This window comes from Echiichthys vipera (assembly GCF_963691815.1).
Source record: "Echiichthys vipera genome assembly, chromosome: 15".
Classification (NCBI taxonomy): domain Eukaryota; kingdom Metazoa; phylum Chordata; class Actinopteri; order Perciformes; family Trachinidae; genus Echiichthys; species Echiichthys vipera.
Window position 1 is genome coordinate 26680516 of NC_139840.1, and position 24336 is coordinate 26704851.

The 24336-nt window shown below is 41.2% G+C and overlaps 1 protein-coding gene across 1 annotated transcript in view; it reads left to right on the forward strand.

The window, feature by feature from the left end:
* The first annotated feature begins 540 nt into the window (after nt 1-540).
* LOC310957267 (junctophilin-1-like) overlaps nt 541-24336 on the forward strand; it is a 49427-nt gene continuing 25631 nt past the window's right edge. The window contains exons 1-2 of the mRNA XM_083927758.1: nt 541-1160; nt 23477-24236. Of these exons, the coding sequence (XP_083783884.1) occupies nt 782-1160; nt 23477-24236 (1139 nt within the window). The 5' untranslated portion in view covers nt 541-781. The remainder of the gene's footprint in view (nt 1161-23476; nt 24237-24336) is intronic.

The following is a 24336-nucleotide window of genomic DNA, read 5'->3' on the forward strand; positions in this document are numbered from 1 at the left end:
CAGCATTTAAGTCCTGCAGAAAATACTCCACCAAGAGATTTTTCAGAGTTAAAAATGAAAACGACCATGGGCTACTTCCCATAAATCAAACCTCTCAAGAAGCTGTTGTTATGCAAAACCCTTACATAATAATATCAAAACAACAAGTGTTACACCTGGAACAGAAGGATAATGTATTTTTACTCTGGGGAAGATACATGTATACCACTGTAAGAAATCTAGGAACCAAAATTTAAAATTCCAAATTCATTAATTTAAGTAAAACAAAATGAGAGAGATACAAGGATGGATAACCAACCAGGCACAGTGGATAACTGCCATGGGTCCGATGTTCCCCGCTTTTTATGTAAAGCGGGGAACATCGGACCCTTTTCTTTAAAAAAAAAAGTTCCGCTGTTCCCCGCTCTTCACAGAAAGGTGCCTATGTTTTGCCACAACCGGTGCTTTTATTGTGAAATCACAAACAGGAAGACCGTGTCGCTCCATCACGTGCATCTTGGCAGCGTTCACTTGGTGGGAGAGTCTTCCAGCGCCCAGCAGTGGAGCGACTCTGGCAGCCGTGGCGGCCGCCTCTCACCCTCCCACGTCCCCGCTTTCAGTAACCGACGCTGCGCTGCGGATGCACCGAGCCGCCATCATTCCCCGTTCCCTCACACCTCCGCGGAGAGCTCGCAGTCTCACCGGGGCTTCTGTATCACCGTCCCCGCGCACCTGAAAATAACTCGCACACTCTGGACTTCAGAATAAACCGCCGCTTATTACTTTTACCCTCCGTGTCTGAATGACGGGCGGTCGGTTCGACTTTGACGATGGTGGCACCTACTGCGGAGGCTGGGAGGACGGCAAAGCCCACGGCCAGGGTGTGTGCACTGGTCCCAAGGGCCAGGGCGAGTACTCGGGTTCGTGGTCTAACGGGTTCGAGGTGGTCGGTGTTTACACCTGGCCCAGCGGGAACGTGTTCCAGGGCTACTGGGCGCAGGGGAAACGCCACGGACTCGGGGTAGAAACCAAGGGGAGGTGGATTTACCGGGGAGAGTGGACTCACGGGTTCAAGGGCCGGTACGGAGTCCGACAGAGCCTGAACACACCGGCCAGGTACGAGGGCACCTGGAGTAACGGGCTGCAGGACGGGTATGGCGTGGAGACGTACGGGGATGGAGGTGAGACGGGGCAGGGATTCTGATGCAAGTGAATGTTTTTTTAATGATGGAACATATTAATATGTCTATTTTTAGAAACTACTGTGCAGCAAAAACACGGTGCACGTGTCCAGTGACCAAACATCATCCCAAATGCCTCAGTAACACACACACACACACACACACACACACACACACACACACACACACACACATTTTGAGCATTGTGTTTATCATTTTTGTATTCAGTTTGAATAAAAAGCTGTGGAGATACCTATGAGCTAGTATACTTGCTGTAAAGGGTAAAAAAAAGATTCAGATTGATTAATATGAAGAAATGTTTTATTTTATATTGGAAATATTATTTATTTTCATTATTACTTTTCATAATAACTGAATGATATTGGATATTTTGTTTTTAACCAGCCAGTTAGCTAGAACAACATCAATGCCAACCATATTCTGAATCAATTTCAATTCAATTCAATTTTATTTTTTACTGCCAAATCATAACAAAAGTTATCTCAGGACACTTTACTGAGTAGGTTAAGCCCACTCAATGACTTATTTATGATTTACATAGACCCCACAATTCCCCCGTAGAGTACGGTGGCGTTGAAAACCTTCCCTATAACAGGCAGGAACGTGGGACAGACCCAGCTCTGTGGAGGACGGACATCTGTCTTGACAACTAGAGGCTGCTGTGGCCCCTTCCCTACTTCCCTACTTCCTAACCCCCCACTTCTGCCGCCCTTGCTTCGACCACACTTCGTGCCGTCATTTTGATCTGAGCTAAATAATCCGTTTAGGATTATGCAAACCAGCCCGATGCTAAACTCCCGGGTTTTGACGTCAGCCCTGGCACACCTGCTACTCACAAATAATAAGGGTGTAAATAAAAACAATAATGTAAAGAGTGAGTGGTATTTTGTAGGGAACTGTTTTGGTTCTTGGGCTGTGGGTGACACAGTTGTATGAATGAGAAAGGTCAGGTGGACGTGGTTTTGTGCACATAACGTTAGTTCAGTATTCAGTGGCGTGCATATTTTCAGCTCTCGTGCACGTGCATATAATGCAAAATTTTCAACTTTTGACTCCGCCTCATTTCCTCTTACCAAAAAAGGGCATGTATGTGACGATGGGGGGAGGGAGATACGTCCATTCCGCTGACGTTTACCTCCCAGGAGAAGTGAGGAAACTATAAACTCCAATAAAATAAAAACTAGCCTGGTACAAAAAATATTACCCTCCTAAGTGTTGTCATGGAGATATGAAGTAAACATACAGACTAGAATGTTTTCTGTAAAGAAGTCCTGAACAGGTTTAATGATGCTGTGAAATCGGCCTGTTTAACATGGGGGTCAATGAGAAACTGCTCTACTGTGCAAACTGAGACTAGTGGAAACTCAGAGAACTGCAGTTTTTGGCACTTCAGTATGGGAACAACCAGGAAGTGGCTGTGGTGGGGGCTTGGTATTCTTTTTAAATTGTTATTTATATGCTTGAATTATTCTTCGACAGCCCTGATAGGAGGACAGCATGAATAAGTGGCCTCAGAAAACATACACTAGCATATTTAGCTACTTTATTGATTCCGTTGCTGCAGGTGGTAGACAATACCAATGGAAATTGGTATGCGCCCAATTTGGAGAATCAGGCAGGAGTATTACGCATTTAAGCCACCTAAAAAAAAATCAATATAATTCAATTTAATTCAATTCAATTTTATTTACAGTGCCAAATCATAACAAAAGTGATCTCAGGACATCTTACAAAGTAGGTAAAGACCACACTCTATGACTTATTTATGATTTACATAGACCCAACAATTCCCCCGTAGAGTACGGGAAAGTTAGACAGACCCAGCTAGCTCTATGGAGGACGGACAGATGTCTTCACCGGTTGGGGAGGAAGAAAAGGAGAGAGAAAGAGAGAAAAGACAGACAGATCGACAGAGAGAGACAAAGACAGACAGACTCTTAAATATGGGGACAGTGTCTGCCTCCTGAACAGCAATTGGGAGGTGGTTCCAGAGGAGAGGAATTTAAGTGTACAGTTTATACAGGGGGATCTGAAGCCCTTGCATCCTCTCGTCAGTCACCAAAAACAACAGTTTACCTCACAGAACACAGGGGTTGCTTCTCCAGCACTGCCTCGATCGGTTAGTTTGTTTGTTTTATTGTGTGACTTTGGTGTTTTAAAGGGTTAGGAAACTAAAAAAAAAAAAACAACCGATCAGGGCAACAGTAGACCAGCAACCCCTGTGTTCTGCGAGTTCAAATGACTGTTAAAGCCAATGGGGTGTGGTATAGATGGCTTCAGTTCCCAATCTGAAAGGGCTGTGTGGGGGTGCCTGGTGGCTCAGGGGTTAGAGCAGGGGCCTCATATACAGAGGCTATTAGTCCTCCTCTATTGCGCTCCCATTTCCTGTCAATCTCCAGCTGTACTGTCAAAATAAAAGCATAAAAAGGCCCAAAAAATATATATATATACATAAAAAATTTATTACATATATAGTATTCTAATAGCATACATTTAGTATGATATTGATTTATTAGGTTGGCCTTTTTGAAGTGTCTAAAATACGTTTCGCTGCTGCCTCTGTCCACAGCAGTACGTTGCTTGGCTTCTGTGTCACTACTGTCTGCTCTCCCAGTAGGTAACACACTCACTGTGGAAGTCACTCATACATTTAGTTTCAAGAGGCAAGGGGTAGGGGTAGGGGTACAAATGAGAAGTGTTATTTTGGAGGGATTTTTGACCATTTTTATCAATTCTTGAATGGTATAAAATGGTTAAATGTAGCACCAAATACGCATACGAATGGTATCAACTCAAACATTGCAGCCTCTAGCTCACTGGTTCTCAAACTGTGGTACACAAAGGAATCACCAAAATACATTTTAGAAAAGGAGACATTAATTACTAAATAAATATAACACTAAGAAAATACTATACTTTTAAGATCTGTGAAATTTAAAATAAGTTGATCATTTCCTGTCATGTTCTTGTTTCAGTATCAGCCTGCTGCGTAGTCCCGTTCATGAGTTAGGAGCTAAACTGTGATGGAAGAGAGTGAGCAGAGGTAAAAGGATTGGTCTGAAAACACTGACATGTCAGTTCGGATGTTCTTCCTACAGCGTGGCTGAAGACAGTCAACAGTAAATAATCTTCTGATTAGGAATAGACCTTACTGTCTGCAGCTGAATAGTGTAGACCTATGCTGCTGTACTTTAACATTGGTTTAATGGTGGGACCTGAGAGAGTCTGATATTTTCTGACCTGGTACGTCATGTGCAAGGTTTGGGAACCACTGCTCTAGCTCATCAGGTAGAGTGTTCAGCCCACAGTCTCATTGCTTGGCAGTGGCTTGGTTCCAATCTGACCTGCAGCCTTTTGCTGTGTGTCATCCCCTCGCTCTGTCTTCCCCCGCTCCTGTCACTTTTCAGCTGGGATTGGAAATAAAGGAGAAAAAGCCTCCTTTTGCAGCTTTTTAAAAAAAAAAAACCTTAAGAGACATAATAGAGTTAAGAAACAAATGGGAATCATAAACTCACAGCGTGATGTTCTAAGCCTTCATACATGTTCACAATTTATTTTAAATACTTAAAAAATACATTTTTTAAATTTATTTCTGATTTAAGACTCGAAGAAATGGACACACAGAGCTGAGCTGCTTCTCAAATTATTCTTCAGGCTCCAGCTTTCAGATGATGTACACCACTTATATAAGGGAGAAAAACCCGTTTTCTCACATGCACCTTTGTATTATAATGGCACAGAGTATTAGTAAGAAAGAGGGTTGAGCGAGTACAGCATCATCTGTATCTGTATCTGTTTACCATATGAATTATCCATATTCCGGGGCGTAACCCAGAAGTGGGCGGGATTTAACTCTTAAGTGGGTGGAGTTGTCTTGAAATGGCCAGGGCTTTAACCAGTATGTTATTTGAAGCATAATATTGATATGGTTGATCAGTAATAGTTTTATTTATTGCTGATCATAAAACTATTTCCAGGACAGCATCAGCATTGAGCTTCAGATCAATGGTTTTGATCACGACAGAAAACAAACTATTTACAACAATGAATACAACACATGAATGTAATGAACAAGAGTTAACATACTCAACATAACTTTCTTTTTTTAACTTGTATTTTTTTTATGATCAGTGTGATTTTTATTTGTGTGTGTGTGGGAGAGAGAGAAAGGGGTGGGGGAACAACTGACAACCCCCCCCCCCCCCCAAAAAAAAAAAAAACTGAGACGACCGCCAGGCAGAGGGTGTGTGTGTGTGTGTGTGTGTGTGTGTGTGTGTGTGTGTGTGTGTGTGTGTGTGTGTGTGTGTGTGTGTGTGTGTGTGTGTGTGTGTGTGTGTGTGTGTGTGTGTGTGTGTGTGTGTGTGTGTGTGTGTGTGTGTGTGTGTGTGTGTGTGTGTGTGTGTGTGTGTGTGTGTGTCTGTGTCTGTGTCTGTGTAGCAGAGGGGGACACAGCAGCTGTCACACAGTCCACAAATGAGGATTCTCATTCAATCGGAGCACGGATATTGACATGTATTACTCGTATATTGCTCGTACCCAGCAAATCTCTTGTAAGAAATGCTGTTTAGTTGTAACTGCCTCAGTGGATCTAGGTTTTCTCCAACAAACCCTGAGTTTCTGTCTCCTCCTTCTAAAAGAGGCAGACACGCTTGTCCTTTCCTCATCCAGTGTGTATCAGAGGTTTACAGTATGTCAGAGTTTAAATCCTGCTTGGACTTTAGGTACCGCTCGTATGCTTTCACTAATTTCTTTGTATTCAAAATATTGCACAGCATCAAGACACCTTCAGCTAGGGTTGCAAAGGGGCGGTACATTTTCAGAAACTTTCCATGGGAACATAAGCTAAGGAATTTTGGAAAAATTCCAAATTTGAATTTGAATTTATGGGAATTATTATAGTTTTAGAAATCAACTGTGCATGTGATGGAGGGATGAACAGTGCATGCAGGGGGCGTGCCCTCAATACCCCTGCAGTGTGCCATGTGCATGTGATTGATTAATAGTATATAACATCCTTGTTAAGGACCAACCTTCAGTTTAATCAATTCCAGGATCATTCCTGTTAAGTCCCAAATTCATTATGCGGCTATAGACACGGGAAGAGCGGGTTGTCTGACGTCCTCTATTCGGAAGATCAGTGATTCGATGCCCGGCCCATCCGATCAATGTGCCAAGGTGCCCCCAAATTAACTTTGTAAAGTTTCTACATTTGTTAAAGCTGCTGAGCCAAAATCCAAATAAATGTCTAAAATTTCAATTAAATTTTTGATTTTTTGATTTGTATTTCAATTGACTGTATTTTAACCTTCACAGCTGTTTAATGGTAATATAAACACATTTTACTGACAGATTGTGAGCTGAAATATGTCTCCATGTCTTTGATGTGTTTTTACATTTTTTATCTTCAGAAACTGGCCCTTTTTGTTTTTAAATTTGAACCAATATATTTCAAATGTAATATAGGGCGAAGCCTAATAAAGACAGTCAGATTTCATCACTTTACATCCGTTAAGGAAATGTAAGTCGTTATGTACACAGTTGTTTTTTTCCATTTTCCCTTTTTGTTGTTGTGCTGATAGAAATGTTTTACAGTTCTGACTCATCTCGGAGCTGGTTGGCTTGTTCCAGGCTTCATACTCTATAAGGATTCTCTGAAATGTCATCAGTAGAGTAAATTAATTGGAATTAATCGAATCACTTCCAGAACCAGCCACTTAAAACGTGGGTGGTCACTGTTGAAGCTAAGCTAGTTGGCTTTTACAGTAGACACATTTTACAAAGTTTTGCTTTGATTTCAGGTTTGAGGAGCTACTTTTACCCACAACTGGTTATATGAAACTGTTTGTGCTTCCCAGCCAAGTGGCCTCTCTCTCTCTCTTTCTTACACTCTCTAACTTTAGCTGTGCCCTACACCTTGATGTGCCAGGAATGAATCCATTTTACTTTGTCAAATTGTTCTCAGCCAATGCATTAGGACTATGCCTATTTGCCTGTTTGGCATAACAAACGGAACGGAAAAATTGTAAGACCAAAACTTCTGTGTTCCGTTACGCAAAGGTTACACATTGATGTAGCTGGGTTCCCATTAATTATTACTACCCATGCAATACACCGATGGAAAGGGAACATGATTGGCTACAATCCTCATGATTGACGTGTTGATAACCAATGACAGCTTGTTCTATCATGGCTGCTTAGAGACATGATGCAGCCATGTTGATGTTCCACACCCGGAGTGCTTGCTGTACGTCAGGGGCTGTCCCAGTGTGAAAAGTCAGCAGAAAAAGGTGGGAATACTTTCATTTTGTAGGCAGCAATCTAAGGAAACTAAGCATATCCAACAACCCTGTGCAAGAAGAAGATGAAATACTTTCAGTCTGAACCAGTTTGGTTTCGTTGGCTGTGGACTGGCTGAAACATGCTTGGGTATGGTACGGATGGACAGTGTGAGTGCGTCCTTACATAACCCAACCTGCAGATCTCAGTTCTGGAGTACTCTGTGAGTGGTCATCTTCCTTTTAGGAAGTGAGGCAATTCTCAAATAAAAGGTGAGGGGAGAAGAACTGAACCACATCACCTGGAATATATGATTCACACATGTGCTTTCAACTTTCAATGACAAAGAGATAGATTATGCAGTTCTTTGAGTCTGTGCCTTTTTAACACAAACAGCAGAGCATCCTCTCTGCTCCATGATTCAGACTGCAAACAGTCCAACAGGGGCTGAAATTCACAGATAAATATGCCTTAATAAACAAATCCCACACCTCAGCATCAGTATCTTAAGGTAATATAGATATGAGTTATATTGATGCTAATGAATCATACTGCAACATAATGTGTAGACCATTATAGAGTCCAGATTGCAGTGACCTAACACAGTCATATAATACTGTATTACATGGGGACAACATAGAGTATGATTAAGGAATTGACCTCCTACGCCTGTGTTCCACATCACATGGGTCAAGCATTCTATATTTACCCAGCCCAAGAAGAGACTGAAAATACTGGGTAGATCAGAGGTGTCGACCTGGGAGTTTGGATCCCCACAAGTGAAATCTGAGAGGTGTGCACAGTTCTTAACAGCATAGGAAAATGAAATCAAATTATCGTGCAATATTTGGTTTCAAGCCTTTTAGAAATAGATGCAAACAGAGCAAAGAAAAAAGTCATTGTTTGCTTGTGCTGGTAGAAAACAGAACATCAGGGACAAGTCCTGTAAATCATGCACACCCTCCGGTCTGACTCATCCTATCCAAATTGGCCTTTAGTGAATGTGGAACTCCATCTGTACTGGCTACTTTGGTGGAAGATTCATAGCAACTAAACATGCTAGCAGACAATATAGTTACTATTTTTCCCAAGGACACCATCAAATTAATTGAATGGTTGAATGAGAGAAAATGATGAAAATTGAATTTCTCTGGCTGTTTTGAGAGAAACTTCTAGAATACAGGTCTCAAGTATTTTTCTTCTTTAATAAAGTACAGTGTATTCAGTCTTCCACTGTGGAGAAGGCTTATTTCACATAGCAAGATAGCTGCTTGGAGTTATGTTTGTCCAGCTAACAGACTTCCCAGTGTCTCAAGTTACTTCCATCTTTTAAAATAGCACATTCTCACATTCTCCAGCTGAAACCATCAGGGCCAGAGCCTGAGCGCTCCTCACCAGGCCACCAAGCTTACTGTTTTATCACCTAAGGACGCTCGATGGTGGGGCTTTTAGAATCACAACTGCTTCATGTCCAAACTGTCAAAGTACCTTTCAGGCTCAAGCACATTCAGACAAACAGACAGGTGTCAGGCTCCGGGTGTGTTGTCTTGTTAGGCAGTGATTTAGTTTTAGGATTTCATAGGGCACAGACACTTGGGCTCTTTTCTGTACTTGGACCCAGAGCAGGAGAGCTAGAGAGAACGGGCACAAGAGTGAGTGTTGCCATCTTAACCACCCTGGCTGCGTTTCAAAAACATTTTTGGAACTTTTCTTTACTTTATTGAACCAAACTATAAAACGTAACATGTACAAAACAAATTAGTATAAATAAGTGGTGGGACACAATAAAAAAAAAAAAAAAAAATCGAATTAATAGCGATTAATCGCATATCAATATTTGAAACAAGTAGCAACATTTTTCAATTTCAATGGATTTTGATATATGACTTAGCATATTATAGAAAATAAAACAGTGCTTCGTACGGTATATTCAAGAAAAGTGGAAACCTAACGTAAAATATTTTGAATAATGTCATTGGCATACAATTAACAGTTTAACAGTGCTTTTTCTCCATGTTTTCAAAAACACAGAAACAAAAATGATCCATCAACTAATGACAGTCCCTCAGAAGCGTTGAGCTAATGTTAGCTGCCGCATGTTCAGTTTTGTCTGTGCTAACGTTAGCTGCAGCATGTTCAGTTTTGTCTGTGCTAATGTTAGCTGCAGCATGTTCAGCGTTGTCTGTGCTAACGTTAGCTGCAGCATGTTCAGAGTTGTCTGTGCTAATGTTAGCTGCAGCATGTTCATCATTGTCTGTGCTAACATTAGCTGCAGCAGGTTCAGCGTTGTCTGTGCTAACGTTAACTGCAGCATGTTCAGCGTTGTCTGTGCTTACATTAGCTGCAGCATGTTCAGCGTTGTCAGTGCTAACGTTAGCTGCAGCATGTTCAGTGTTGTCTGTGCTAACATTAGCTGAAGCATGTTCAGCGTTGTCTGTGCTTACATTAGCTGCAGCATGTTCAGTGTTGTCTGTGCTAACGTTAGCTGCAGCATGTTCAGTGTTGTCTGTGCTAACGTTAGCTGAAGCATATTCAGCGTTGTCTGTGCTAACGTTAGCTGCAGCATGTTCAGCGCTGTTTGTGCTAACGTTAGCTGCAGCATGTTCAGCGTTGTCTGTACTAACGTTAGCTGCAGCATGTTCAGTGTTGTCTGTGCTAACGTTTGCTGCAGCATATTCAGCGTTATCTGTGCTAATGTTAGCTGCAGCATGTTCAGCGTTGTCTGTACTAACGTTAGCTGCAGCCTGTTCAGTGTTGTGTGTGCTAACGTCAGCTGAAGCATATTCAGCGTTGTCTGTGCTAACGTTAGCTGCAGCATGTTCAGCGTTGGGGTGGAGCGGAGGCTGAAGAGCTCCGGTGGAGGTGAATTCTTACACAGCCATGCTCTTGTTGTCTTGTTTCCACTTGGTTGTTTCTTAGAACTCAAATGTCGCCCACAGAACGCAGCGACAAGTCATCTGCTTCTTATCGGTTTCATTTGTCTTGTGTTGCGCCCCGCCGGGGCGGGAATTCGTGTGATGAGCATAGTTCCGCACTTTGCAAAAAAAATTCAGATTAAATGCGTTATTTTTTTTTGTCACGTTATTTTTTCTGTAAATAATTATTCAATCGTAATTAAGTAGCATAAATATTTGTAATGGGACCCTAAAAAAAGAAAAAACTAACAAATTATCTGCACCACAGTACTTTTATAGAAAAAAAAAGAAAGGTGCAACAGGTAAGAGCAGCAACTGAAGGACTTGAAGGCACCTTTATATGTCAGAAGCTAAATTAAGTCACTAATGGTATGTTTTTCCTTACAAAGAGAAGCATCTCTGTCACCTGAAAGCTCTCATCTACTGCAAATGCTCTGTCTTCTTCTTCCTACACGAAGACACGCTGACTCACGGCCGGTGACCAAAGACTGGGACCGATGCTGCGGGTCTACTTCAAAATAAAAGTTAACTCACGTTTGGCCAGTTAAAAGCTTTTAATGTGAAGCTGCAGCTGTCTGATGTTCAGTTTGCATTATCAGTAACTTAACTGCCCAATAAAGATAGTTTGTTTGATAAAAGGACAGGGTCCTGTTCTATAGGAAAGGTGTCCTTAAATTACTTCTGTTGTGATATGGGACTATATAGAAAATGTAATTAATAATAAAATGGTAGGGGAAACACTGGATCGCCGGCTGGCTCCAGTTTGGTTTGGAAAGGCCCAGGGTCGGCCCAGGGTCGCAGGTGACTTGTTTTAGTTCCCCCCTGGCTGCTTCCCTGGGTCCATGGAATAAGTGCTCATTGCGCCCTCTACCTGCAGGAAGGGACAGAGCCTGTGCTCTCACTGTAGACCGGGGCGGACTGTCTTCATCTTGATTACCATGCTCTGTGGGTGCGACTTTTGCCATTGCATCATCATCACTTTTATAGTTTAAAAAACATTACATTTTCTAAAGTGATAAAAGAATGGAATAGATAGGTGACGGTAATGAGCTAAACATTTCCGACCACTGTTAAACAAGAAGGCACTAAAGCGGACACAACGTAAAGAAGCTGGCGCAAAAAAAGGCAAAATGGAGCAGGAGAGAGTAAGCTACAAAGAGGGAGGAGTAGGAAACGACAAAACGAACAAAAGTTTGGGACCACTTCAAGCTCAATACTCTGTGCAGTGTGTACATTGTAAAGTTAAATTAGCAAAGCATAATAGCTAGGGGTGTGACGAGACCCTCAGCTCATGAGACGAGACGATACATGATATTGACCTCGTCAGAACGAGACAACACAGACAGGTGACAGATGGGGTTGATTTTAGTAGAGAGCTAAAAGTCAATGAATCAGTTAAACACTGTTGATTTCTTCCCATTGAGCCGACATGAAAACTATCAACATTAAATTTCTGTCAGCTGGTGAAGGCAGGTTATCCAGTAGTTGCAGACAGGCGGCAGAGGCCGTTGTCCCAGGTCGTCACATACGGAAGCTTCGGGTTCGTCAGGTGCCGACACACTGACTATAACATGTAGCCTGATGTTAAAGAAGCTGCAGGAGCCCACATGATTCGTGTTTGTGTTACAGGCACTATCTTCTTACAGTGCTTACATATTTTCCCTGTCTAATCAGTCACTCTATTGCTGTTTATCCACTTAAATAATGAAATGCAAAACAACTTTTCCCCTCTACGAGAAATTTCGCCACATTTTATTATCGCAAGATCTAGTGAGACAATATCGTGTCACACCCCTAATAATATCACGACATCGATGTTTCAGCATCTCAGCTGCAAGCCCCCAGTTTATGCATCCACTGCCTAGTGCACACCCAACACAAAGTGACGTAGCGCCAACGTTGGCATAAACGTCAATCGTTGTTAGTTTAGATGTATGCCTGCGCAAATAAATAATTAATTATGGCTACATGCAATGGCTAGTTGGCCATCTAAATCATTGTGGTGTGTTTACTGACTATGCTGAAGATTGCCCTACACCCACTGACCCTATTCACTGCAATCAAACTTAATTGAATATACACATATAATTTACAGTGATGCATAAAATACCACAGAAACCGAGATATAAGATGGTGTAACCTATTTAGTAATGCAGCCTCAAATACACCAGTCCAATACAATGGGTATATTCATATAAATTATCGTCCATTCATCTTCAACCGCTTGTTCCTGTCGGGGTCGCGGGGGGGCTGGAGCCGATCCCAGCTGACATTGAGCGTAAGGCAGGGTCCACGTCATCAATGAACCTCACACCAGAATGTCTTTGGACTGTGGGAGGAAGCCGGAGAAAACCCAGGCAGACACAGGGAGAACATGAAAACTTCACACAGAAGGGCCCCAGCCGGAATTCAAACCAGGAACTTTCCCCCTATGAGGCAACAGTGCGTCGCTCATGATGCTTCATTTGGACATCACTACCTATACCCATTATATATATATATACCACTGCCCTCCAGGAGCAGAATTTGGCACCCTTGATTTTAATGTGATTGCAGTAGTGGGTATAGGTAGTGATGTTCAATGAAGCTTCATGAAGCATGTCCTTTATTTTCTGAGTCAACTCGATGGAGCTCTCTGTTCAACTTAGAGATGAAAACACACTGAGTCACCTTTCATTGAGCCCTTTACTTTAAACCAAGGGCTCCATCTAGTGGATTCAACAAATACAACTAATGCTTCATGAAGCTTCATTTGGACATCACTAGGTAGAGTAGGGTATTAGTCAGTCTTATGTACTTACAGCTATGATATTTAGGCCTAGTAATAAATGTCTATATCATTTAATCTTTTTTTCAGTTTTATTTTTAAAGCTCTGACTGTGCAATCTAACAAATAGAAAAAGAAAATTAAAAACTTGTTCATTTTAAGAGACCTGTCTTATTTTCTCTGTACAGCCAGAGCTACAACACATATGTTGCAGGTGCTACATCGAAACATGCCTGTGCTAAGCATGAATCTGCCCTGTAGAATTGGCTGCTATCAAAACGTACAGCTACAACACTGAGTGGGAGTTCGCCTGGCTCAAGTTCGATGCCACAAAGCAAGTAATGTGCTCCTGTTGTCAGACAGCACCGCTTACAATTAGAAAGGAGAACCACTATGTTGTGGGCAACCACATGTTGAAGGAAAGGCAACACGCAAAAACACTACACATCCCACTGTCACATCCTGGCTCCAGATGCCTGTCTCGCTCAGCAAAACCCGGAGCTGACCGGTACCGTTCTCCACTGGTGTCGCCCTGGCAGACAAAGCGGCCCGTGAAGACGTAATTTAAACGTATTATAGGCAGCTGTATTCTGTCCGTCTGTGTGTGTCAGAGATGGGGACTCACGTTAAATTACATATTATTGAAATGTGTTTTCTTGCCGGTGCTGCCTCTATCTGCTGCTAACGCCGTTAAACCGGGAGAATACACAATAATTATTTATGTCAGCTAAAGGCAAGTTTACGTTACAGGTTTATGTTGTTGCCTGTGTAACATTAATGATTCTGCGTTATTGGCTTTAACCATCACACTGCGTTTGAGAGGCTAGAGGATTTTTTATTAAAATATATCAGATAACCAGTGAAAACAGCAAATGTATATAAAAACATGACTATAATACAATAAAATATATCAGATAACCAGTGAAAACAGCAAATATATTTAAAAAACATGACTATAATACAATAAAATATATCAGATAACCAGTGAAAACAGCAAATATATTTAAAAAACATGACTATAATACAATAAAATATATCAGATAACCAGTGAAAACAGCAAATATATATAAAAAACATGACTATAATACAATAAAATATATCAGATAACCAGTGAAAACAGCAAATATATATAAAAAACATGACTATAATACAATAAAATATATCAGATAACCAGTGAAAACAGCAAATATATATAAAAACATGACTATAATACAATAAAATATATCAGATAACCAGTGAAAACAGCAAATATATATAAAAAACATGACTATAATACAATAAAATATATCAGATAACCAGTGAAAACAGCAAATATATTTAAAAAACATGACTATAATACCATAAAATATATCAGATAACCAGTGAAAACAGCAAATATACATCAAAATTAAACATAATCATGAATGTATAATGCAGAATATCTACAGCCAGACGTGTCGGCTCCAGGTTATTTCAAACTTCTTTAGAATCCTCCAATGAGAGCAGGACCTGGAGTTTCAGGTGTGTCTGTGATCAGTTCAGGTAAACTTTGTTTATTTACACTTGATTATAAGATGTTATAAGTTTGGACCTTGCGTAATTATACAATACAGTTGCTCTCCAACTCTATATTATTATTTATTAAAATCATTAAAGACTTGATTAGGACTTGCAAAAAGTGACTTGTGACCATCTCTGGTGTGTGTGTGTGCGCGTGTGTGTGTGCGTGTACATGTGCGCGTACGTGTGTGTGTGTGTGTGTGTGGGTGTGATCCATGCATACAAATATGTAACATTTATTCATTCATTCTTTAGACTGGTGTTTGATGGGTAAAGATGTCACGCCTGTTAATCATTTTTTAAAGGTGTAAAAATAAAGATGCTTACATTTCAAGTTATTATTCTATAATTATTTGAAATACATCATTTATATATGAATTACATTTGCAGATGTTACTGTGTAAGAGATGAGCCGCATTAATTAATGAATTAAGTATTAATGAATGAAATGTCCTCTGTAGAGGTGACAGGCATTTTTGGGGTGTGCTACAACTCTCTGTTCCTGTGCTAAAGAACTGTCAGCCTCTGTAGCACTAGTGCTGTGTGCTGGAAACGCTGAGCCCTACTGCAGACAACGACATTCCCTCATTCTTTGCAATTTTTCATGAAACGTTATTCAGTGTTTCCCACAGAGCAGGTATCAATGTGTGGTGCAGGGCCGTAAGGAGACCTTTTGAGGGGCAGGGGCTCTGACCTCCCCCCTGTACAGACTCTGACAACAGATATGTATGAAGTGCTTTTATCTGGATCATAATATGCAAACATACATAACTATATGTCTGTGGGTATGGGAAAGATGTCTTTTTTTAAACTTTCATGTTTCTTGGAAGTGAATAATCAGGATCCCATTTGAAGTTTATAGCGGGCTGGGGCTGACATTTATGTGATTAAGACATCCATAAGGCTATACTTTATTTAACTTTTTTTTTTTTTTCGACTGAAATATCTTTTTGGCACCATGATGGAAATGACAGAGCTTTTCTTTTGCTTTATCATCGTGTTTGTTTGGACAATATTTAACCAGGCCTGTTACAACGATACCAATACTGCAGCTGCACCAGAAGCCTGTTATTAAACACAGTTTAAGGAGACTGATCTGGGGTCCGTTTCACAAAGCAGGTTTAGTGAAAACTCTGAAATGAGGGAAACTGAGTTTTCCGTTTCACAAAGGGAGGTAACTCAAACCAGAGACAGAGGGGTAACTCTAGCCTGTTTCACAAGGAGAGGTAACTTAATCTCTCGGTCAGTTACCATGGTAACATGCTCTCTGAAACTAACCTGGTCGGGACCAGGTTTTTCTCAGAAAACCTCGAGTTTCTCTCTGTCTCCGCCCTCTTTCAGCCACACACGGTGTTTGATTTCCTCATTCATTCAGTCAGCAGGCGAGTTTTGGCGTAGTATAGTTCTGCTATAGTTCCGTCTGTTTTTTCAGAAAATCATTGCAAACATCAGACATTAGAAGTTATATTAAGTGGCGACTATTTCACTACCATGGCGTGTCCTTTTGATAACGATCCCGTGGATGAAGGTGCAGAATTACTGCGCAGAGAATTAAATATTCATCGGGAGATCATTATCAAACTATTGATTATAGATGTTCTTGCATTTCCAGACAATAATCTTTTTTGAGCGGCATTAACAACATTAACAACCAAAGTCATGCTCTCACATCCCAGCAGATATTGTGTGTTGCGCTGCGTTTTTTTGCAAATAGGAGTTTTTTATACAACATATAAAAAAGCCACTTACGGTAATATTTACTTTACAATGTGAAACATGCTCAAAATGAGGTCGAATCAGGGCTCCATTGATGCTGTCTTTTTTTACTTGTGGTGCACACGCTTAACTCCAGGTCAAACTACTCTGAGTTGATAAAACTAACGCAAATCTGCTGCTCTGGAACCGAAAACTCAGAGTTTCCTATCTCAGAGTAGATCAACTCAGAGTTCAGGGTTAGACTCAGAGTTTGTTGAACCTGCTTTGTGAAACGGACCCCAGTAGGTGTGGAATGATACACTGACTCAACCCACCATTGGATTCCATTCACAATACTGAGTTCACAATACGATGTTTTTAACAAAAAGTGATCAAATCTACAGAATATATAAGCTATTCTCTTCTCTTTTCTTTTTCAAATGAAAGAATGATTATTTCTGAGGTATAAACTGTAAAACACTGCACAATTCCTTTTCTTTGTTAAAGTTAAACTGAACGTTTATATTTGTTTAAATAACAAAAGCAATAATTGAATTAAAACACAAAGAAACTAAGGCTTAACCTGTGTTCCTACAGTAGTTATCAGCATATCTATATTTTCAGAAGCTGAAATCTCTGCACATTCGCAAATGAGTGCGTTTACATGGACATAAATATCCAGTTTATGAGGCTTATGATCATATTCAGGATATGGTGGTTTACAGGAGCACAGAGTACTCTGGTTATTCATATTTCTCGTACACATGATGAATACCATTCTGTTCGCAGAGGCATTGAAAAACATGAAACATTTACTAAAACTTAACAGTTATTTTCTTCTCTGCTTTGACCATCAGCAGAGTTCATCCTCCGGCTCTCTTCACCTGCACACACACACACACACACACACACTCACAGCCAGCCTGTGTCACTGACAGCGCGTAGGACAGGAAATGAGTGGATGAAGATACACAGCTTCTTTCACTTCCAAAAGACATAACTGAGTTAGAACCTCTGATAAAAGAGACCGGAGCAACCTGCTGCGCTCACCGCCATCTTAACACAGCTGTCAACAAACAAAGTCAAAAGTAGATAGCACGATGCTCTTCATTATTCATCTCAACCTATTTTGTATCGTCACACATTCTTATCGATTTTAACTGTGTCAAGATGTATCGTTACATCCCTAGCTCAGATTTTAACAACAACCAGAAGTTTGAGTTCAACTAGAGGAAACACGTATATCAAGTACAGTGATACTAGTTAAGTCATGGCAGCCCCCTTTAGGGATGCCATGCTGTCAAAATATCTTTTACCTACATTTCAAAATTAAGACACTGATGTGGACACAAGTTTGTATATTTGATGAGCATTTTACAGAAGAACCTGTAGCTCTACCTGGTTTCACGCTGACCCTCTGAGCGGCTCTCCAATGTGCCTGGAGATGCAGAGACTATTCTGAAGCCTTAATACAGACACAGATACTGTAGCCAGGAAGATGTAAGAAATAACTACAGCAAGTAAAACTGACATGTCTGCTCTGCTCTTCAAACACACGAGGCCTGTCAGATAATGCATTACGAGCATAGAAAGTGTTTGCATTATTGATCGGTGTTTATCCTTCATGAAGCCAGACAAGTTCAAATCAGCTTTCTGAGCCGCTAAACACTCACTACCCGTCCGGCACTACATTTGAGGTACAAGCCCATCCCAAATATTCGTCCAGCTCCCTCCAAAGCCGCCAGCTGAGTCTCGTTCAAGTTCCACCGTGTTTCTTTTCCTCCCTCTTGTTTCCAAGATGAAAAGAGGATCCTGTTGTGTGTCTTTGGTGTAGCCCAGCGCTGCCTCCATTCACTGGGATCTGATGAACAGAACTTGTTTTAAGTGTCGAGACTCTGTGTAGCTACGCTTTTCTTTCTACCTGAGGGGGTGTGTGTGTGTGTGTGTGTGTGTGTGTGTGTGTGTGTGTGTGTGTGTGTGTGTGTGTGTGTGTGTGTGTGTGTGTGTGTGTGTGTGTGTGTGTGTGTGTGTGTGTGTGTGTGTGTGTGTGTGTGTGTGTGTGTGTGTGTGTGTGTGTGTGTGTGTGTGTGTGTGTGTGTGTGTGTGTGTGTGTGTGTGTGTGTGTGTGTGTGTGAATGACAGGGAGAAATAGTTATATGCAGAGATGAATAAACGGAACAATATTTCGAAAGCGCGTTGAAAAATAACCAAATGTATGGGAAGCACTGTTATTCTTAAGATGTGTCACTATTTTTCAGAGTGGTGAACTTTACTTCAGAAAGACTCTTTTTATACCCCATCATGTCACTAACCTGTTCATTCATTGTGAGATGTTCCACCAGCTGTTTTCTTTTAGCATTTCACAACTTTTCCACTCTTTTGCTGCCACTGTCCTGACTCCTTTGAAACGTGGTGCTGGCATCAAATTTAAAATGGTCATATCATTTTCAAAAAAGAATGAAATTTCAAGTTTCAACATTTTTATGATCTCTTTGTGCTATTTTCACTTTAATAAGGGGTTTCAATGCTTTGGAAATCCTCCCATTCTGTTTTTGTTACAGGGTTGTATTATCATGTTACAGTGCAGTTCACCTTTGAACTTTTTGATATAAAAGGTTGTCACTTCATTCTTGAGTTAGGGGCATAATTGCGTTTTGTGAGGTCACTGTGACCTTGACCAACAAAGTCTAATCAGTTCATTCTCACTTGTGCCAAATTTGAAGAAAGTCCCTCCAGGGTTCCTGAGATATCACCTTCACAAGAACAGGATAGACGGACGGACGGACAGATGGAATGAATGATTGACTTGGGATTGCCTCCACATGGCTCTCACCCCGATATGTGAAATGCCGATGTTTTTTCACAGCCACATGCACTAACATATAAGTGCGGTCAGACTGTCTATCACAACAAACAACTGAGAACTCAGATTACAACACACACAGAGGGAGTGTGACTTTATGCTCTGCTCAGGATGCCAATACTCCACTATAGCGTTACATAGCAAATAGCTGTTTGCTGCTATATTATTGTTCTGTTGAGTACCTTTCATTAAAAAGTGGCTGCATGTGTCCACAACAGTCCACTTTGTGGCTGCTAACTCTCCCAGACTCAGTTGCTGTCTGTGAAAGGTTGAATATGTACAGACTCTATTAAAAACTATATAAATAAATATATTTAATCTGAATTAATATTATACATTTTTGTTTGAGGGGTTTGACAATGACTTTGTGTCCTGTTCTGTTTCCATGGTAGCAGCCAATAGCGTTGGCCGTTGCTGGTTGCCAGGGTTGTCTGTTGTTGGGTGCAGGTACTGTAGGCTGGCACTGGGTAAAATGGAGTTTGCCAATCCTGCAGCTGCTTCGGAGCCTCAGTGAAGGGGGTGTTATTGGTCCCAGCAGCTGAGTGAGCGGAGACGGGCAAAAACCAGAGTCAATATAGGCCGAGCATTCACTCCATGGACTGAGAGAAAGGAGAGAAACGCCATTAAAACGCACGCCCAAATGGCTACGGTTCTCCTTGATCGCTAACATCACTTTCATCTTTACTTAGCTGGAATGGCTAATGCTAACGGCTAACGCTAACTGTAAGTCAAACTGGTTCAAACAGGCTCAAACAGACTCTGGTCTCCTGTAGGCTACTGGGCCAGGTCTAACCAACCTGGCAACCCGACTGCTGGACTTATTTTTTGTTGTTTCAACTACGATCTTGAGGCACCAGATGGAGGTGTTCTGTTCATTCTCCATATTCAACCTTTAAGGATCTTAGCTTTAACAAGAGCTGACTAATCAGTCTGGAAAAGAATCACCCCTGGTACTTATTAAAGTTAATAATGACAACATCAATTTAGGTGTTCCCATCCCAGGGCCCTGGTATTGTGCACAGTGGCTCACTACTCTAGTATGGCTTTACTGGGACACTAAATGGAGGGAAGCCATCATTATTGGTTTAACATACTGTACACCTGGACTCATACCACTGTAACAAGTCAACATTTCTGCTGTGAATAAGGTCTTTGCTCCAGCACACGCAGAGGGTGTTATCTTTATAATAACATGTACTGATGGTTTGCTAAATGATTGCTGCTGGTGCAGATCATCTTCATGAAGCTGTGACACGCAGGAACAGCTGATTGGCACACTGATTAGTAATTAGCTGATGAGGTGAATTTGCCTTCTTGAAGTTAATGTGATTGGGTAACAGCAGGAAGATTGTGACATGAATACAAATTTCCCAGGCTTCTTGTGCCCCAGAGGGGAAACTCCAGCTTCACTGTGCAGTGGAGGCACAACGCAAGAGGTCAGCATTTACTGGTTCTACTGCAAGTCCTTTGTCAATTGGCTTGCAGATGGTTGCTAGGCAACCTGACTCATCAGATTGTTTGTTACACAGCCATCTGAGGTGTCATTAGAATCTGATTGGGAAACATACCTGGAAGGGGGTTTGATGGCAAATCAATCAGTCAGGAGAAGAGAGAACATCTTTTTCAGGCGTTCAGTGCCAAACTCTCCAGTTCTGATATAAACTGATGCTATTTTAGCATCTAAGCTAACCTCCTTTAGGAGCCACCGTTTTGAACAAGCAGTTGTCACTCATGTCGTCGTCACCCTCCACTCCCCCCTAAACAGCCAGTAGCTCCTCACAGGACACTGATTGGCTGGATGACTTCTAGCTGAAAAACAAACACTTAACATGGAGCCTGACTAGATGGATTTTGGTCAGGTAGGCCTGCCATGGTTACCACATTACCACGGTGACACAATCCTGCAACATCCACCACAAAGTAGGGCTGGGAGATAAGTCAATATAATAATTTATCATCTTTCAATGGAATGGAATTTTTGGGGGGAATATCATTTTGAATATGAAATGACCTATATCGGGACTAACGGTGCGTTTCATTTACCTCGGAAGTTGGAGCTGGGAATGACGTCACACCCGAGTTATCAGCTTTTCAGTTACAACTACCAGGCTACGGTTAGCCGTTGTTAGCATGATTTGCTTTGTAGTTCGCATGTACACATGGAAACTGTTAATTACACTATGACAGCATTTCCATATATATACATCTAACAACACAATGTATATGGCTGACTTATTGTGACAACAAATAGTAAAAAGTGTTAATAAAAGGATTATTACATTAGGATTATTCTACTTACGGTTTACAACTTGGGCAGCCATCTTTAAATGTCAACTCGGGGGTTGTGTTGACCGTCCAACTTTCCGAGTCGGAAATCCGTCATTGGGGGTCATTCCAGTAAAAAGTTCCGACTCGGAGCTCGGAAATAACGACTTCCGAGTACTCGAACGCACCATTAGCCCATCTCTACCACAAATTCAAGCTTATTACGACTATCACCTATTTGTTTTAGGCCTATTGTTTATGTTTCAGTTTTTCCAAGTAGTAATAAACAGAACAAGCAGAACTCAACTTTATTCTAGTATTCTTATTTCACTCACCCTGTTGACACAACAGGACAGTCCTGGATAATGGAGCAGTACTCAAGGCAGTCCTATGATGATGTTGCAGATGTTGATTAAAAAAACTGCAGCTCCATAAAAGCAGACATATCACATAGTCTAAGAAAAGAAGAGCAGTCATTAGAACAGGATACAAATGAAAGACATATTCTAACTCTAAGAAAAATAATGCAAGCAGATTGCAAAAAGAAATAGTTGAGTCCATAAAGGACCCTAAAGTTCTTAAATAAGCACTGGCATTTATATTTTCCTGGCAGTCCCTGGTGCATCCATGCTAAACAGCAAAAACGGCATCAGGATGTAAATTTAGTGATGTGCACAGATTCAGTAAGTCTTTATCACTTTGAAAAACCTGTGCTGGCAAATAGTGAGACAATTTAAGAATAATGTTTCTCAAAGTAAAATTGCGAAGAATCAGTGCATGGGCTCAGGAACACTTCTAAAAACCTGCCACCAATATCAAGTGTTTCAATAATACTGCAGCCTATAAAAACACATTTCCATTAGCACATTTACAACATATACAGAAATAATTATTATATCACATGATTTATTTCCTTTATTTCTCGTTTTTACACTTTTTTTTCAGTTGAATGATATTTATAGTATGAAAAAAATCAAAGTCTCTTTTTTTTTTAATATTTATTTTTTTGGCCTTTTATGCCTTTATTTTATTTTATTTTTATTTTTCGGGCCTTTCATGCCTTTATTTGTTTAGTATAGCTGGTGGATGACAGGGTGGCAGAGAGAGGGGGGGTGACATGTAGCAAGGGGCCGCAGGTAGGAGTTGAACCAAGGCCAATGCAGCGAGGACTTCTGTATGTCCTGCATGATGCAGGGTTCGTACAGGTGCTTGGAAATCCTTGAAAATGCTTGAATTTTGGATAAAGTGCTTGAAAATGCTTGAAATTGTAACTGTATTGCATTTCTTTTACAACAAATAGCTATAGAATAGAGTTGTATTTAATTTCTTATCCTTCTGGTGTTATGAAACACAATTTTAGTTGTTTATAGCATGCAATCATCTCTTATAATGGGATAAAAAGGGGGAAATAATCATTTTCAATATGTATTTGCAGAAAAATGTAATTTCTCACAGCCTTCAGGTGCTGGAAACGCTCGGAAATGGACCTTAAAAATCCTTGAAAGTGTGAAATTTCACACTTGAAAAGATGTACAACCCTGATGATGATAATGTCATCCTCAGCAGAGAATAAAGTCACTCTCCCTCTGTGTTTGTTTTAATAACCTCTATGGCTGTACATACATGTGAGTTCTTTGTGCGTCGGTATCAGACGCTGAGAACTTGACAAAGCGATGGGGACCCCAGCCCTCATTTTTTTTTTCAGTATTTCAGAAACAGCACATCTGAGAGGAGTTTTTCTACTGACAAATTGCAGATGCATTTATAATCAAACTAGTTGCTGATTCAATACCTGTTGAGAGACTAATTGTTGCAGCTCTCGTTATGTCAAAGTCATTGGTGACAAAATGTATTTAGATCAAATCTCTCTGTAATCTATGAGTGATTTTGTTCCTTGTACGTCTCAGATTTTTTATTTCTGTATTTTACAGTTCACTCAGTGTTGTCTCTCTCCCTCCCAATGTTCTTGCTGCAGGTACGTACCAGGGCCAGTGGACTGGTGGGATGCGTCATGGCTACGGCGTGCGTCAAAGTGTTCCATACGGTATGGCCTCTGTCATCCGCTCTCCTCTACGAACCTCGTTGTCTTCCCTCCGCAGTGAGCAGAGTAATGGAACAGTACTGCGTGACAGCCTGTCTGACAGCCCTGCTGGTACACGTGGTGGCTTCGTGCTCAACTTCCACTCAGATGGAGAAGGTTCAGAGAAGAAGAAAGGGCTTTTTCGCCGTGGCTCACTCTTCGGAAGCCTTCAGCGACTGCGCAAATCGGACTCACGCTCATCGATATCCAGTAAGCGCAGCTCAGCACACAGTGACACCACCATGAGCCGCATCAGTTCGAGCGACGCCAACTCCACCATCAGCTTTGGAGACGGAGACGCGGGTGATGACTACCTGCCTCTGGAGGATAACGTGGACGCCACCACCACCGAGTCTTACATGGGTGAGTGGAAGAATGACAAGCGCAGCGGCTTCGGTGTCTCTGAGCGCTCCAACGGCATGAAGTACGAAGGCGAGTGGTTGAACAATAAGCGTCATGGCTACGGCTGCACCATATTTCCTGATGGCACCAAGGAAGAAGGGAAGTACAAGAACAACGTGCTCGCACGGGGCATCAGGAAGCATCTGATCCCGCTAAGGAACACCAAGACCAAACAGAAGGTGGATCGAGCAATTGAGGGAGCAGTGAGAGCAGCAGCTATCGCCAGAACCAAAGTAGAGATTGCCATCTCCAGGTAAAATTTCCCGTATAATACCTCAGAAAGCTATAAACTTGCACTTTTTGTTTTGGGGCATTTTTTGCCTTCTTTTAGATTTTAGGTGCTGTAGAGAGCT